Below are 15,264 nucleotides of genomic sequence, written 5' to 3'. Positions count from 1 at the left end.
ACATATCTACAGGGTGTTTCCTTTATCTCAAAAAATCGAAAGGCATTGATCTTGTAAAAAAAATATTTTTTAAAACAGATGTTATTTACTATGAAAAGGCACATCATGTGATGCAAACTATCTTTTTGCAGATTCGATAGTGGGGGGATATTAAGGTCAACTTCATTTTTTTAAATGGAACCATATATATCTTTTAATACATACATTAATCAAACCATCTTGGCATTCCCTATAAAAAAGTGTTAACCTACTTGTGTTAAAAAAATGTTAGTTTGGCATTTTCTCTTTACTTTAGCAGATATTTTCACTTTAAATTATCAAATGAAAGACAAAGAAAACGTAAATACCTCCTCGCGCTTTCCTTGTCTTTCATACGTTAAATTTGAGAAATTAAAGTTAAGATATCTGCTAAACTAGTAGTTTTCGATATAAATAGGTTAATACTTTTTTATAGCTAATGCTGAGATAAATCGATTAGTGTATTAAAAAATATATGGTCCCATTTAAAAAAATGAAGTTGACCTTAATGTCCCCCCACACCATCCGACCTGTAAAAAAATAATTTGTAACACATGACATGCCCTTCACATCAAACAATAATTGTAAAAAGAATTTTTTTGTTGGGACCAATCACATACGAGGTACTTTAATTTTTTGAGATAAAAGAAACATCTTGTATATTATAAATAAGTACAGTAGAACCCTGTTTATATGAATCTGTCGCGAAACGAATTGGTTCATATAACTAGGTTGTTCATATAATAAGAGTCTACCTATTTCTCTCCAACAGCTATGATTTTTCATTCAATCGATAGATCACACTTATATAAGGGATTCCATGAAACATGTACTTTTAAATGCATAATAATGTTGCCAATTTATGTCATATAACACGTATCCCTACAATCTCTACTGTTTTAACCTTATTGTTAAATGTTCATATAAGTAGATTGACGCTCGATGGTAGTTCAAATAATAGAAGTTCAGTTAAAGTTCAGTTAATCAGGCATTACTAAAATTTTATTCATATAAACAAAATTCTCCTATATTAATTTTGAATGTGTTATATTTTATATTATATATAATGAATATTATATGATCATGATTTAATATGATGTAAATATTAAATATTATACATGTGTAATAATCAGTTATATTCTAAATTATAAAGTATGGGAAAATTAAATTTATCATTCTATAGTAATGTATATTTATTATTCAGAAATATATCTTTATTATATGTGTAATTTAATGTAAATTTAATTTATATTAATTTTACTAAATTTGATAAGTTTGGGTACTACTAAATAAAAGTGTTAGTAGCTCTGGTTCAGTTAAATTTTTCTTATATTTTTGTACCATTTCTTGAATCTTCAAACGTCTACGTACATGTGGTGGGTGGTAACTGTAAAATATTATAAATATTGTACATATTAATACGACAAAACTATAGTTATAATTTTATATACCTATCATTGTCAAGCCTTTTCCTACGTCCCATATTTAATGCTGTTTGTCTAACAAGTGTTCCCAATACCCTTCTAGATACAACCATCCCATCAATTAGTGGAGTGGCCAAATTAATTCTAGAAACTGGACCTTGTAATCTGACTCTCATTAATCCACTACTGAGAGCTTGGAGAAAAATTACTTGTACATCTGATACTTGAATGACTCTTGATTGTTCAAGACCGCTATAAGTACAAGGAAGAAGATCACCTGCACATAAAATGGGATTATAAAATTTCCTTTATTTGATTGAAATAAATAAATATCTTTATTTAAGTGATAATACTAATTGGAAATTGAGCAAAATCCTCTAAACTCTCTAGCCAAACAACCATAATTTTAATGTCAGTTTGTACAGGTAAAACTTGTTTAGCTGTTTTTCTTGGTTTTACTAAATCCACATTAGAAGAGGTACAGGAATTAGATCCTGTTAAACTAGGTGGCTGTTTTTCTAAATCAAGTGACATTGTTCGCGAGTTTTGCATTGTATTCTGTCCTGTCCCACTATTTCGAGGTGAAGTACTTTCACTAATGCTTCTTTCAAACCAAACTGCAATTATTAATTATTGTATAATTCGTTCACATAATATAATATTATTTTATTTAATACATTGTCATTCGTTTTAGGTTGTACCTTGATTAGAACTGATATCACTACCATAACTTGTTTCCTCCAGTGAGTCTGAATTTACCATATTGTTTAACTGAGTGGGTACAACAAAGGCAATTTCTGAGCTAACATCTGCCCAATAAAGTACATGAGTATCGCCGTTATAAAGAGCTCCACCATGATCACTATGAGCTGGTTGTGGTACATTCAATTGTGGTGTTACTCTCCATGAAGTAGAAATATGTCCAGTCCAACCGGCATGTGTTGATACAGAAACTGGCCAGCCAAGAGAATTTAAGAATTCTAAGAAATTCGATGATACATTCGATTCATGTAACTATAAAAATACAGCTACTTTACATAGATGTAAATATACAGTGATAAAGTATTCTAAAATAAAAAATGTAATTACCACGTTAGATAATATTTCTGTAGAAGTTTTTTGTCCAGCTTTTACATAAAAAATGTAAACAGTATCACATGTTCTTGGACTAATGTTATCTAAAGTTTCTAGGTCTAAATAAAATCCTGGAATGGTTGGATCTAAAGCAGTAAGGCCACTGTTTCTAGATTCATTGTTTTCTTTAGGTTCGATATTTAAAAAACCAAAATGACTTAGAAACAGACGTGCAGTTTGAAATTCGTGGCAAATGTGAGGTGGTACACATTCTTCCGTCTTTTCCTCTGAAACTTTATCATTTCCATCACAATATTTTGTTTCAATATTCATTTGACGTTCTAACAATTGCGACAAAATTTGATGTTCATTTCTGATTACATCATTATCATTCATAACTGCTTCTAAACTTGGAATAGATTCATCCCTAAATAAAATTTGGGTATTTCAATAAAATCCTATTTTTTAATATTTTGAATTGAATGAAAATACGTTGATGAAATTTAACATACACTTTACAATGTGGAATTCGATCTACATTATCAGGAAAAAATTTAGGTTTGTAATCTGTTCGTGGAGCAGCTTCAGCTAATGGCAGTGGTCGACCTGGATTTGTATTTACACTTCTTATACTAGATCTATGTCTTGGTAAATGTCGAAGCTGCATAGTCCAAGCATGTCTTCCGAATGGACCACGTATTAATACAGTTACAGTAGGTTGTGGATCTTGATCATTTCCAAGTGGTTCTTCTAATAATGCTAATATAGTAGCATTTTCTGCAACAAAATATCGAAATCTTTCAACTGCTGCTTGACGTGGGACTCTACCCCCAGTCCAACTATTACAATGTCGGAGAAGTGATACTTCATCTAGTAAAGATGACAATGACTGTGCTCCACATGCACTAGGGAAATAACCAACCTGTAAACAAATAAATTTACTTAAAATACTTTCATAAATTTATTATTTGTCAATCATAACACTGCCTAATATACTTGTTCTAAAATGACGGTAAGAAGCGCGTCAGCAGCGTCTCTAACACGCATAGATGCTGGTTTTAATTCTTTCTCATCTTTCATTTTAATGGGTTCACCAGGTTTTCCTACACTTTTTGTTCCTGACACACCAAGTTCGACTACTTCCAGAACTGTTGTTAAGCAATCCTTATCCTAAAAGAATGATTCTAATTGTAAGTATAAATTTGTTGCAATGCTAACATCTGTTGCAATTAGATATAAATAAAATAATAACTTGTAACAATTGTGAATGAGCAGTGAGCCAAGTTTTTAAACAACTAAATGCAGCAACAATAGAAGAATGAAGATCTTTAGAATGAGCTGGTGGTGGACGCCAACACTGATATGCAATGTAGTCACAGAGCCATTTCACAGCCCGTTTACATTCTAAAGCATCTGCAATGTTTATTAAAAATATAGTATTTTGTAATTAAATTTGAAACTATAAATTGTATCGTAGAATATAATTCAACCTGTTAGTTTCCTTGCTGCGTATAAAATATTTAAAATTATATGAGTTGGGATATTTCCTAAATCAAAAAGTACTATCATATAAATTGATAAATTTTATGATTTACCTGTTTCACGAATACGTGTTCTAGCTAATCCTGATAATATCTCAAGTGCTGCTAGAGAGATATTTAAATCTGTCTTCCATGATGATATTAATCTGTGACAAACTAAATATGTAGCTCTTACAAAAAGAGCATGAGCTGAATCTGTAACAGTAATCCGTATATTTAATTATAAAAAATGTACGAATTTAACTAATTTTCAAAATGTAATACTATGTACAATATATGTTACAAATCTTTTGAAATGCAAGCTTTTGCATAATGTTATCCAAATAAAGCTTCAATGTATAACAAAAACATCGAAATAAAAATAGATGATATTTCACAACATTTCTTATATGCACGATAATTAAACGCAAAACTAATATAAAAAATACTTGTATTTACCAAATGCAACACATTCCTCTTGAAGAGTTGTAATATCAGAGGTGTCACCGAGCGAGCGTTGGTCACTGGATATACTTATTTGACTGGCAGAATCGCTGGTGACTATTAAGCAATGATGAAACAGTACAATGATGAATGCATAACAAAACATAACTTATAATAATAAAAATGAATGACATCTTACAGAAGCACGTACAAAGCAAATACAAGAAAGTAATGTTAAGCATTATGATCTTGCATTGGATATAAGGCAAAATTCAATTTTAATTTACAAGTAATTGATAAATGTTAATAAGTTGCCATCTCGAATAATGAAATATTAGTTCCAGTTATTATTACTGGAATAATGTAATTTGAAATTACCTTTCAAATTTTAACATTAGAATAATTCTTTATAAATTTTAAGAATTTCAGTATGTATAGATACAACTTAATATCATTTAAGTAGTACACGAAATAACAAACCTGATGATAATAAATTTACGGCAGAATCATGTGCCAGAGCGTCAGGTTGTGTGACTTGCTCAACTTCTTCTGCTGCTGCAGAGTCTTGTACACTTAACAAAAGAGCACCTAAAAAGGAATAAATTATAAAAATTGCAGTATATTAAATATTGAAACAATATTACCTAGCAACATATGAGTATTCTGAGAATCAGTTTCAACTTGTAGTGCGTTTATAAGCAAATTCATAAGTCTCGATTTTAACTGTGCAAATGTTACATGATTTTTGTCAGTAACCATTGGACTTAGAAATGTTGGAAGTTCCTTGATAGTAAGGTTCTGTAGGATAAAAATTGTATAAATTGTATGAAATTATTTAATTTACGATTGTATTATTATAATAGAACAAATATTTTATATATATTAGTTACTTGAAAGTGTAGAGGTAACGCCAGTGTTGATATTAATAAATGTATTGAGGCTCTTCGTAAATCCGGTTTTGATACAACATTAGATTTAAGTTTTAAATCTTTTTCTGGAAGTACAGTTTCTAAAGCCGATATTACTGCAGGCACTAACACTTGTACACCATTTAGATCTAGACGAAATAAATCAGCAGAATTCAAAAGAATACTTGCTAACGTTTCACCGCATTCTCGGGACTGTAAACGAGGTTTAAATACGGATTATATGTATTTTTACAAATATTATATGTGTAAAATTATAACAAATAATTTATTACTTCATCAACTTTAAGACCATGATTCATTGCTTGATAAAATCTAGCTAGATAAATAGGTAAAATTTCTTCTCCGGTCTTTTTAGCACAAAATATTCGACATAGTGCTCCCAAAGCTTCTGCTCTTCCGGATTCATAACGATCTATGCAAAGAGCTGGTGGAACATCGTTAACAGTTTCTTGCAAAGAACTAGGACCCTCAACAAGCACAGAAGATGGACGTTTTGATGCACCTGATGGTTCTGTTTATCGAGAACATTAATATTTATATCATTTAATAAAATTGATTATTGCATCGAATAATGCTTACGTGGTAAATTTTGTGACCATCCATCAGTACCTATAAATGCAGCTTCGAATAACCATTCACCAAAAAGATGTAATATACTGTTACATTTTGGCCGCCCTGGAGCTAAAGGAGGCCTAATGTCTTGAACTAATGAAGTCATAGCTATGAATATAAGAATTTTATAATGTTCTAAATAAAATTTTTATTGAATAAAAATAATTTATTAAATCTTACATGTTGTACTTGAGGCCGAAGATGGTCCTGAATTAGATATTAACATAGGTGGTGTACTTGACACACGACTTGTTGTTAAACCAATCAAGGAAGCTTTTGGGATTCCTATAATAGGAAACAATTATAAAATATAAATGATAATTTAATATATTTTTCTAACAGTTTGTTTTTAGAATGTAATATTTCAATAAAAAAGGAGAGAGAGAAGAAATATAAAGAAATATTTGATAAAAATATATACAATTTTAGGAGACATGTGTATAAATGTAAAACACCGAAAGATAAGTGCTGAGTACCCTTAGTCACTGCAGAAGGTGTTACACTGAAACTTTTGGCAAGTCTGCGTTGTGTTGGAGGTGTAGGAGAAGGTTGCGTCATATCCTTACTACTTGATTTATCCCATCCTACACCTCCACTTCCAGTGCTAGCAGATCCACATGTGATGGTAGATACACAACATTCTTCCCAGCAACATGCCTGTGAAACTCCTAAAACATTTGTGACTGCGTGCAACCATCACCAACAAAGCAAGTTGGAAACTCCATATCCTATTATAGGTATTTCAAAGTAAATAGGAAAAGTATTGAAACAGATCATCTTAATTTTTTTGTAGAATATACAATTTATAACTTGCATATATATGATCCCCATAAAAGTGTGATATCAGTTATATTTGGATATTACAGAACTTTACATAATTCAATTATATAAGTATGCACTTACCAAGGAAAGCATCCACTTGTCCAGCTATACCTTTAATGGCTTTTAAAAATATTTGTGGCAAGCTCTGTAAACATGGATGTTGACACGGATCTATTACATTTGGACTTGCAATAGCATACTGTAAAAATGCTTGAGTCTGTGAAATAACAGCAGGTCTGCATAGATCAACAGGATCACCTATAGTTCGCAACAATCTATACCAAGCTTGAGCCACTGCTTCATCTGACATTGTAGGTGGTACAAGTTGAGAATCTTCTTCACCTAAGTATATTATATTTACATGAGTAATAATGATATAAATTACTTATGTGAAGAACAATATAAATATGTATATAATGACAAATTATAAATTGAAATAACTAACTTATTTTTAATTCTGGAAACATTGGACCATACATAATTTGCAAGAGCCTTGCTGTAAGAGCAAGGCAAACACGATTCCACTGTTCTACCAATGCTAATCTGTGTCGCCAACGAAGACATGACTCTCTTAATGTGCGCCATAATGGTGGTGATGGAAAATTGCGTTCACATGCTACTAACCATACCTAAAAGCATTTTTATATAATTATTAACTTGTTATAAACTGCTTATTCAATAACAACATTTTTCTTACAAAAACATAATACCTCTAGCAATACACCTAGAACTCTTTCACATAACTGCTCTCCAGCATCCTCTCTTGTTGCAGGAGGAGCTAAAAGCGCATCATTAATACCAATAAGAAATAATAATAAGCTCTCCCAGGTTTCTCTTTCTAAAGTGGCAGGTCCTCTTGCAATTTGTTGCAATGTTCTAAGTACTCTATGACATAAAACAGCTTGCCTATTAATTGTATCTGTTCCTGTAAATAATATTTAATATTTTACAAGCATTAAGTATTTATAACTGTCATTAAAATGTAACTTCTTTATACATAGTCCTTCATGTAATATGGTTATTTTAGTTATAAAATTACCTAGATCCTGATATAAAAATGGCCAGACTACAAAGGAAAAGATAATAACTGTTAGATAAAAATATATCCAACATGCTAAATATTTAATTAATACTAAACTTTTTTGGAGTTAGAAATTCATATTATGTGTTATAAAATATACAAAAAAACAAAAGGAAAATATGAAAAAGGTAATTTATTTTATTACAGTGATTTATTTTACCTTCTCCTTTTCGTGGAACAAATAAATTATGAAAATGGCTGATTATTTTTCTGGCATAGAAATTAGGATCATCTATGATTGGTCTAGGTACACATATCTTCGGTGTAGAATATAATGCAGACAACCACTCACAATATACATTAACACAATCTCTAACAGTATCATGCTCAGCCAAAGGTAAGGATAGCCCAAAACATATTACTTCCATACACCATTGTACTTCCTTATCTGTACATAATGGACTAGGCTCAGCTGCTTGTGTAATGCCAAGATTTGCAGCCAATTGACGTACAATAGATAAAGCAACTTCTTTTCCTGCTCCAGGAGAAAACTTTTCTAGGACACTTTGACTTTCTTCTGAGCCTTGTTGAATCAAAACACTTAGAGAAGCCCATTCGGAATACATTCCTCCTTGGGTATCCTATATAGATATAATAATTAGTATATTATAATAATAGAAAAATTATTGTAATAAATATTATAATAATACAAAAAAAGAATATTACGCCATTACCTTAAGATTAACTCTATTAAACACGCCTAAATTCATAGATTACTTTCTGGTTTGATGCCTTCTAAAAATTAAAAAAGAGAAAGTAAAATTTCGTATATATTCTTTCAATTTAGGTACAAAAACTGTTTAATTTCATTTGGTACACATAAAAACAGTACATATATTTGCAGAATTATATGTATGTAATTTTTAAAGCAACAAACATTGTCAAATATGTATAGATATGTGTAAAACTTGACAGTTGCGAGCATTATTTGACAGATTATCACTTCTATGTAGTAAGTTTTCTCAATATGGTTTTTATTGGCTGTTGTATAATTGTATCGTAATAGTGTTTTTGTTCCTAAAAAATGTCCCCATATAATATTTAATTTATTGAAAAATATATAAAATTAAATAAATTTTGTTTCGATGTTAAAAAATAGATAACTATAATTCATAATTAAGAATTATTAATCACTTTTTTAAAAATTATTGTTGTATAAAATACTAATTCCATTCATAAATACTTTTTTAAGATACAGTAAAATATTTCAAAATAAAATAAATGTGAGATCGAAAAATATTGAAATCATATCTACAAAATACATATCTGCATATATGCATGTCTATGCGTATATATAATATATATATATATATATAATCTGATTTATTTCTAAGAGTCCCTAAAAGTTAAAGATTCTTAAGTTTGAAATTCACATAAAGCACAATTCATCATTTATTACATAAAATAAATTTTGATTGGAGGATTTTCTACCGGTAAGGTAGATAAAAGGTAGAAGATAGCATTTTAGCTCTACCTACTGGATAGGACGACAAGTATTACAATCTTGTATATTGTATTACTCGTTTTTTTTTTGTGTATGGTATGTATCTAAATCTTGAAACGAAAAACATCGACAGATGGCTCAAGATCATGTTATGACTAATATTTCTAGTTGGACTTATGCTGACATATAAAAATTATAATAATTAAAGCTAAGTGTAAAAATATAGGATCAAGAATAACTAAGATAAGAACAATGTTTCCGAACATAAATCGAATTTGAAGTTACAGTTTCATATATTTGTGCATCGGGGTAAATAGCAAATGAAACATGGCGTTTGTTTCTTTCATATGTTCCGAAGATATTGCTTCTTGATTTTTTACTTCAAGTTTTTAATTATCAACGCGAATAACGATTCCGATGAATTGAGGTTTTTTTCCTCATAACACTTCTCCGCAAGTATGCAAACAATCAATGCTTATTTCCTACATGCTTAAATTAAAAAAATGAAGAGAAATATTATTTGTGTCTTTTGAGATGTGGAACACTTTTGAAATACTGAAGAATACAGTATGACGTCCCGTAGTTACACAAAATCTTACAGCCGTAAGGTCAGTAGTGTGACACCTGGGAGTATTCAATTTGATAAGCTTTTTAGGGAAAATAGCAATCGACCTTCCGCTGCTAAATCAGCTGGCACTGTTGGGAAATGGGGTATAACATCTTTTACATCTATAAGGAGTACAAATATCAATGGTATGTACTTTCCTTGTCAATATAAATTATATCCTTTGTCACACATATTTATTTATATTTAATTAATAAATGTTAAACATACATTTAGTGTCTAACAACATAGAATGTTCAAAAAATTATTTAATGTAAGATTTTGTTTTATTCTATATACTTTACATACTTTGCTTTTATATATATGGTTTTATTTAAAAGATAAATCTACCTATACATTGTACATTTATCAATTGCAACATTTATATAATTGATGATTTAACAAATAAGAATAAATGTTATAGGAAATTATGTGAATATTATTTCATTTATAGGAAGGAGAGATGATATTCACAATACCTTTGGTGCAAAAAGAGTAAAGCTTGATTATGGAAATCAGAATGCTCGTGTAAATTCTGGGAAAGATCCATTTTCCTTTGAAACTGATCCTGACAATAAATCAGATGTTGCACCACCAGTTGTTAAACCTAAGAAATTTTTTAAAAGTAGAAATGTTCCACCTTCAATAGAAGAATCTCGCCAGGATATGGCAATATATAGACAAGTACCTGATTCACATTATGGTAGAGCCCGTGCTCAAAAAATCTCTCCACAACCACCACCACCACCACCACCACCACCACAACAACAACTACAATCAAAACAATCCTTAACAAAAGTATCAAATGCTCCAGCTAAAAAAGTGACAGATACTTTGGAAGGAATCAATAATGATCCTCCTATTAGAGAAGAAGGGAAACCTCCTATTGTATTGAGAATATGCAAAGGTACAGCACGATTAGTCTATGGGAATGTGCAGAACACTCAACAGCCAGAACCTGAAACATATAGAATTTCTACACCCCTCATCAGCCCCACAAAAGTAGATATGGAACGTAAAAACTTTAATGTGGATGTGAATGTTAAATCTGATCATAAAGCAGTTCGTTCTCAAGAACCCATTATCTCGACTGTATCAATACCTTTAGAAAATTCAGAAATGCGCAGAACTACCCGTAGTCGAGCAAAAAATCTGCAGTTAGATTTAACAACAACATCTTCTATTGTGTCTACAGCACCAGTAACATCTAATTCACATAGTTCTGGTCTTTCTTTAACCCTTAGGAAATCTGTTACTGATTCCAACAATACATTAATATCTCATTATGATATTGTTAAGACTGATTGTGGTTCTACGTACTCTTGTAAACCAGCAATTGAACCATTAATTGGGCGTGATCAACCACTGCCAACTACAACTCAAGAACTAATTGATATATTGTCAAGTGATTCTGACCCTATGCAAACAAGACCAATGATGATAAATACTTCAGAGACTGAAGAAAATACAGAAGTTGTTCCAGATGAAGTCCAACACTGTTCTATAGATATTCCAACAAATGAAGTAGTTTCTGGACCTACTTTACAACATGAATTAAAATCAGAATCAGACTCAGTACCAGAATCAGGTCCAGGTATAGAACCAGCATTAGGATCAGGAACAGAAACAGAACTAGAAGCTGAACCAGATCCAGTTCCAGAACCTGATCCTGAAGTAGAAACAGAACAAACTAACCGTATTATTGATAATGACACAGCTACAGCAAAAACCTTAGTTGATCAAGATTGGTTTTCTGGGAGCGATGACAGTGAAGGTGTGAGTGGTAATGCAGAAAATGATATAGCATTACATGTAACTAGTACAGTCACAGAATTACAACCATTAAATACTCCATGTACAACTATTCAGAAACCTGCTACTAAGAAAGGTAGTATTTTTAAAAGTCGCTCAACAGGTACTACAAATGGAAATAAAAGAAGAGCTTTGTACAAACACAAGTGGTGTGATAGTGATAAAGAATCTAGTACCACAGATACTTCTAATGTTGGAAATAGTACACCTACTACTGCTTCAGGATCTCTTAGTGGTACAGATCCTGTGGCTTATGAAGAAGAATTCGATCCTTCACAATTAACAAGAGTTGTAAAATATCCTGAAGCTGACGCAGGTTTTGAAGATGAATCTGATGCTATAACTAGTGTTCGTTGTGGCAAGAAAGTAAAGGGAGTATGTACATTGTATACTTTATGCATTGTAATATATTAATTTATTACAAATTTGATATTGAACAATACTGTCTTTTTAGTTCTATACTGTAGTAAAAAACGTGAAAAAAGCTCATCAAATTCAAGAAAGTGGAGAATTTCAAGAGTTTAATGATGATGTTGAATATATATTAGACACTTTAAGAGAAAACAATCCAAATGCTACTCGCTGCCTTTCAGCTATAAGATTGGCAAGCAAATGTATGGCACCTGCATTTCGTATGCATGTACGTGCTCATGGCACTGTTGCTAAATTCTTTAAAGCTCTTCATGATGCAACAAAAGATCAGGTAAAATGTTTTATTTTCATAGAATGTAATGTATGTAAATTTTATCAGGTCTAATAATATATGTGAAAATTTAAATGAAACTCTATGTGTTTTGTAGAGTCTTGCTTTATGTACAGCAACAGTAATGTTTGTATTAAGTCAAGATCGTTTAGCTATGGATTTAGATCGTGATTGTTTAGAATTAATGTTAAGTTTGTTAGAATCTGATGCCAGTCATAAAGATGCACTTGATGATTGTGGCCTTAGTCGGGCAGAACTTCTAAAAAATAAAGAAAAAGTACGTCAGTTATGTGCTGATATTCAAGCTCAAGGACATGCAAAACATTTAAATCTTGATAATATAACTGTAAGTATTATTTCTATTCATAATTACCAGGAAAGAAATATAAAAAGTAAATGAACAAATATATAACAAATTAATTCTAGGTTGGTCAACTTGCTATGGAGACACTCCTTAGTCTTACATCCAAACGTGCTGGTGAATGGTTTAAAGAAGAACTTAGAGAATTGGGAGGTTTAGAGCATATTGTAAAGACTATCAGAGATTGTCATCGCCATATTAATACCCAAAATATTACAAAATCTGGCTGGACAGATCCATTATTAGACAAATTGCGTAAAGTTGATAGATGTTTACGTGTATTAGAAAATGTGAGATCTATGTTTTATATAATGATATACATACTTAAAATTTATAATACAGTTTACGATACATTTATTTATCCTTTTTAATTGAAATTCTTTTAGGTTACTCATATGAATGAGGAAAATCAAGTATATTTATTGAAATATGAGAATGGAGTTTTAGTCAGCACTTTAGCAAATTTATATCATCTTTGTGGACAAGAAATTCCTATTTATCCTACTATAGACCCAAGTGATAAAACTTCCACTGGTGCTGTTATTAGAGAATGCTTGTTTGCTATTATTAAGGTTCTTATTAACCTTACACATCGATTTAATAGACAATGTAGGACTTTATTATATTTTATCTTTCAAAAAGTATTAATAATTTACTTTTACCAATGTATAATACAATGTTTTATAATTATTTTAGCTTTTGGGAGTAAATCATTAGGCTTGCAACCAGGTGTTTTAGATTGCAGTTTGTATCTTTTATTGCGCGTCCCCGAGTCACTTCCTGAAGAGAAACGTTTTGATATGATGATGTTAGCTTTGATTTTATTAATAAATTTAGTAGAACAATGTGATGATAATAAACAGCTGCTTATCGAATCTAAAGCTCCCCCATCAATAGAAAATATTTTTGACGGTGGGTATTTTATAAATTATATTGTTTTCACGAAGATGTAGATCTGATATATTGTATTTATTTCTGTAAAAAACAGCAGAGGAAAGTGGAGTAGAATGTTTAATCGATCTATTTTATAAACAAGAAGAATTGGCACGTGCCGAAGAACAAAAAACCGATGCTATTTTAGATGGTAAAAAAGATTCTGAACAAACAGAAACTGTATCGACAACAACTAAATCTCAAGAGGAATTCATTGAAGAAACTGTCACAAAATGTTCGTATAATTTTTGTTTAAGATATTATAAATTTTGTAAAACATAATTTTAGAAATTCTTTTTGTAGTATTACAAAAAGCGGGACGTCATATGGAACATACTTTAATAGGAGCATATGTAGTGCTTTTACTTGGTTACTTAATAATGGATAATAAGGTAATAAATTTTTAAGTTTAAAATTACAATGCTAATACTATAGAAGAAAATAATGTAATACATATACTTTCAGGATTATGAATTGTTGGTACGCAGTAGACTTCCAGATAATAATTTTACTACTATGGTGTCTGTACTTCAGAAATTCTTCAATTTCATGAATTTAACGGCATCGGTAATTATTTTTAATCTTTTTTATTTATACACATTTATAAAAAATTATTAGAAAATTTGAATATATGAATAATTTATTTTAGAATGAAGTAAGCAGCTGTGGAATTGCTGCTACTGAAAAGGTGATTAAGTTCCTAAAAGTCTCAGATGCCCGCATTGAAGAAGAGAAAAGTGAATTACCATTATCAGCTTTAGAAGATCCAAACATAATGCTCCATTTATCTTCGTCTTGATTGATATCACATTTACACATTTGATATTTTTTATTACCCTGGCATGCAAAAAGAGCCAAAGTTATATGTGTCCAACGAAGGAAATTTTATCAATTGCAATATGAATGGACCTGTTTCATATTGACCATATATTTTGATATATATTTATTCACTTACGTAATTTATTGCTGTACCTTTCATTAAATTGACTTATTTTCCCAATCACAGTAACGAGTTAGGTATTAAGCATAAGTTAATTAATTACTAGAAACTAATATCATAAAGAACGCGCCTTGTAATTACGCATGCAGCTCACTTAAGTTTTTTAATGGCACGTATGTAATATTATTACTTTAGTTGCTTTGCCAAACAAACATTTTTTTAAATTATGTGACTGACAAGAAGAATGATAATTTGTAAACTTCTTGTCAGAGTATAATTCGTTTGCTGTATAATAATGCATAAATTTTAAATTTTTCCATTATTTTGAAATTTCAATTTATTTTACATTTTAAGTTTTGTTACAAGATTGGCGGTGTTGGGGTTTATTACAACCCGTTTAAGATTTGATATAGCATTATTTTGTAAGTTTATTTTAATATTAAAATTATACTATAAGCTTTGTAAATGTAAATTTATAAATTATAATTGTATCTTAAATTCCCAGTTTCCAGTTATTGTATCTCATTAAGAGATATAAAACTT

At 30.3% G+C, this 15,264-nt stretch overlaps 2 protein-coding genes across 8 annotated transcripts; one reads left to right on the top strand and one right to left on the bottom strand.

Annotated features, from left to right (window-relative positions):
- Positions 1–1,193: 1,193 nt before the first annotated feature.
- On the bottom strand, positions 1,194–9,001 carry LOC132909689 (ral GTPase-activating protein subunit beta). 7 transcript variants are annotated; one of them, XM_060964646.1, is made up of 25 exons: positions 8,599–9,001; positions 8,377–8,505; positions 8,085–8,312; positions 7,883–7,909; positions 7,554–7,768; positions 7,289–7,472; positions 6,925–7,185; positions 6,498–6,689; positions 6,202–6,306; positions 5,989–6,129; positions 5,682–5,920; positions 5,371–5,601; positions 5,125–5,278; positions 4,961–5,068; positions 4,496–4,597; positions 4,112–4,252; positions 4,007–4,021; positions 3,769–3,929; positions 3,513–3,686; positions 3,029–3,438; positions 2,532–2,943; positions 2,144–2,456; positions 1,796–2,059; positions 1,470–1,719; positions 1,194–1,405 (listed from the first exon to the last, which is right to left on the bottom strand). In XM_060964646.1, exons 2-25 carry the CDS (start codon positions 8,477–8,479, stop codon positions 1,279–1,281), a joined length of 4,557 nt encoding a protein of 1,518 aa, XP_060820629.1. In that variant the 5' UTR covers positions 8,480–8,505; positions 8,599–9,001; the 3' UTR covers positions 1,194–1,278. The 7 variants fall into 7 exon arrangements, with proteins under 7 accessions (XP_060820629.1, XP_060820624.1, XP_060820625.1 ...); XM_060964641.1 differs by having other exon boundaries at positions 8,085–8,505; positions 8,599–8,659; positions 8,757–9,001; XM_060964642.1 differs by having other exon boundaries at positions 8,085–8,505; positions 8,599–8,659; positions 8,802–9,001.
- Positions 9,002–9,429: 428 nt separating this feature from the next.
- On the top strand, positions 9,430–15,219 carry LOC132910088 (protein wings apart-like). The gene is made up of 11 exons (XM_060965528.1): positions 9,430–10,121; positions 10,427–12,159; positions 12,239–12,487; positions 12,585–12,833; positions 12,914–13,138; positions 13,235–13,457; positions 13,545–13,760; positions 13,837–14,016; positions 14,085–14,173; positions 14,247–14,348; positions 14,431–15,219. The coding sequence occupies exons 1-11, from the start codon at positions 9,938–9,940 to the stop codon at positions 14,578–14,580; spliced, it is 3,600 nt and encodes a 1,199-aa protein (XP_060821511.1). The 5' UTR covers positions 9,430–9,937; the 3' UTR covers positions 14,581–15,219.
- Positions 15,220–15,264: the final 45 nt, after the last annotated feature.

Source organism: Bombus pascuorum, chromosome 8 (genome assembly GCF_905332965.1).
Source record: "Bombus pascuorum chromosome 8, iyBomPasc1.1, whole genome shotgun sequence".
Taxonomy (NCBI): Eukaryota; Metazoa; Arthropoda; class Insecta; order Hymenoptera; family Apidae; genus Bombus; species Bombus pascuorum.
The sequence above is the reverse complement of the archived record's forward strand: the minus strand, read 5'-3'. Positions and strand labels throughout refer to the sequence as shown.

What these genes read in the sequence shown, in the direction of transcription:
- LOC132909689 (XM_060964641.1), bottom strand. Translation starts at nt 8,634, where the DNA reads ATGAATTTAGGCGTGTTTAATAGAGTTAATCTTAAG. An exon ending in TTAATAGAGTTAATCTTAAG is followed by an intron (nt 8,506 to 8,598) that starts GTAATGGCGTAA and finishes ATATCTATATAG; the next exon opens with GATACCCAAGGAGGAATGTA. An exon ending in TTACCGTCATTTTAGAACAA is followed by an intron (nt 3,439 to 3,512) that starts GTATATTAGGCA and finishes ATTTGTTTACAG; the next exon opens with GTTGGTTATTTCCCTAGTGC.
- LOC132910088 (XM_060965528.1), top strand. Translation starts at nt 9,938, where the DNA reads ATGACGTCCCGTAGTTACACAAAATCTTACAGCCGTAAGGTCAGTAGT. An exon ending in ACATCGATTTAATAGACAAT is followed by an intron (nt 13,458 to 13,544) that starts GTAGGACTTTAT and finishes TAATTATTTTAG; the next exon opens with CTTTTGGGAGTAAATCATTA. An exon ending in TCATGAATTTAACGGCATCG is followed by an intron (nt 14,349 to 14,430) that starts GTAATTATTTTT and finishes AATTTATTTTAG; the next exon opens with AATGAAGTAAGCAGCTGTGG.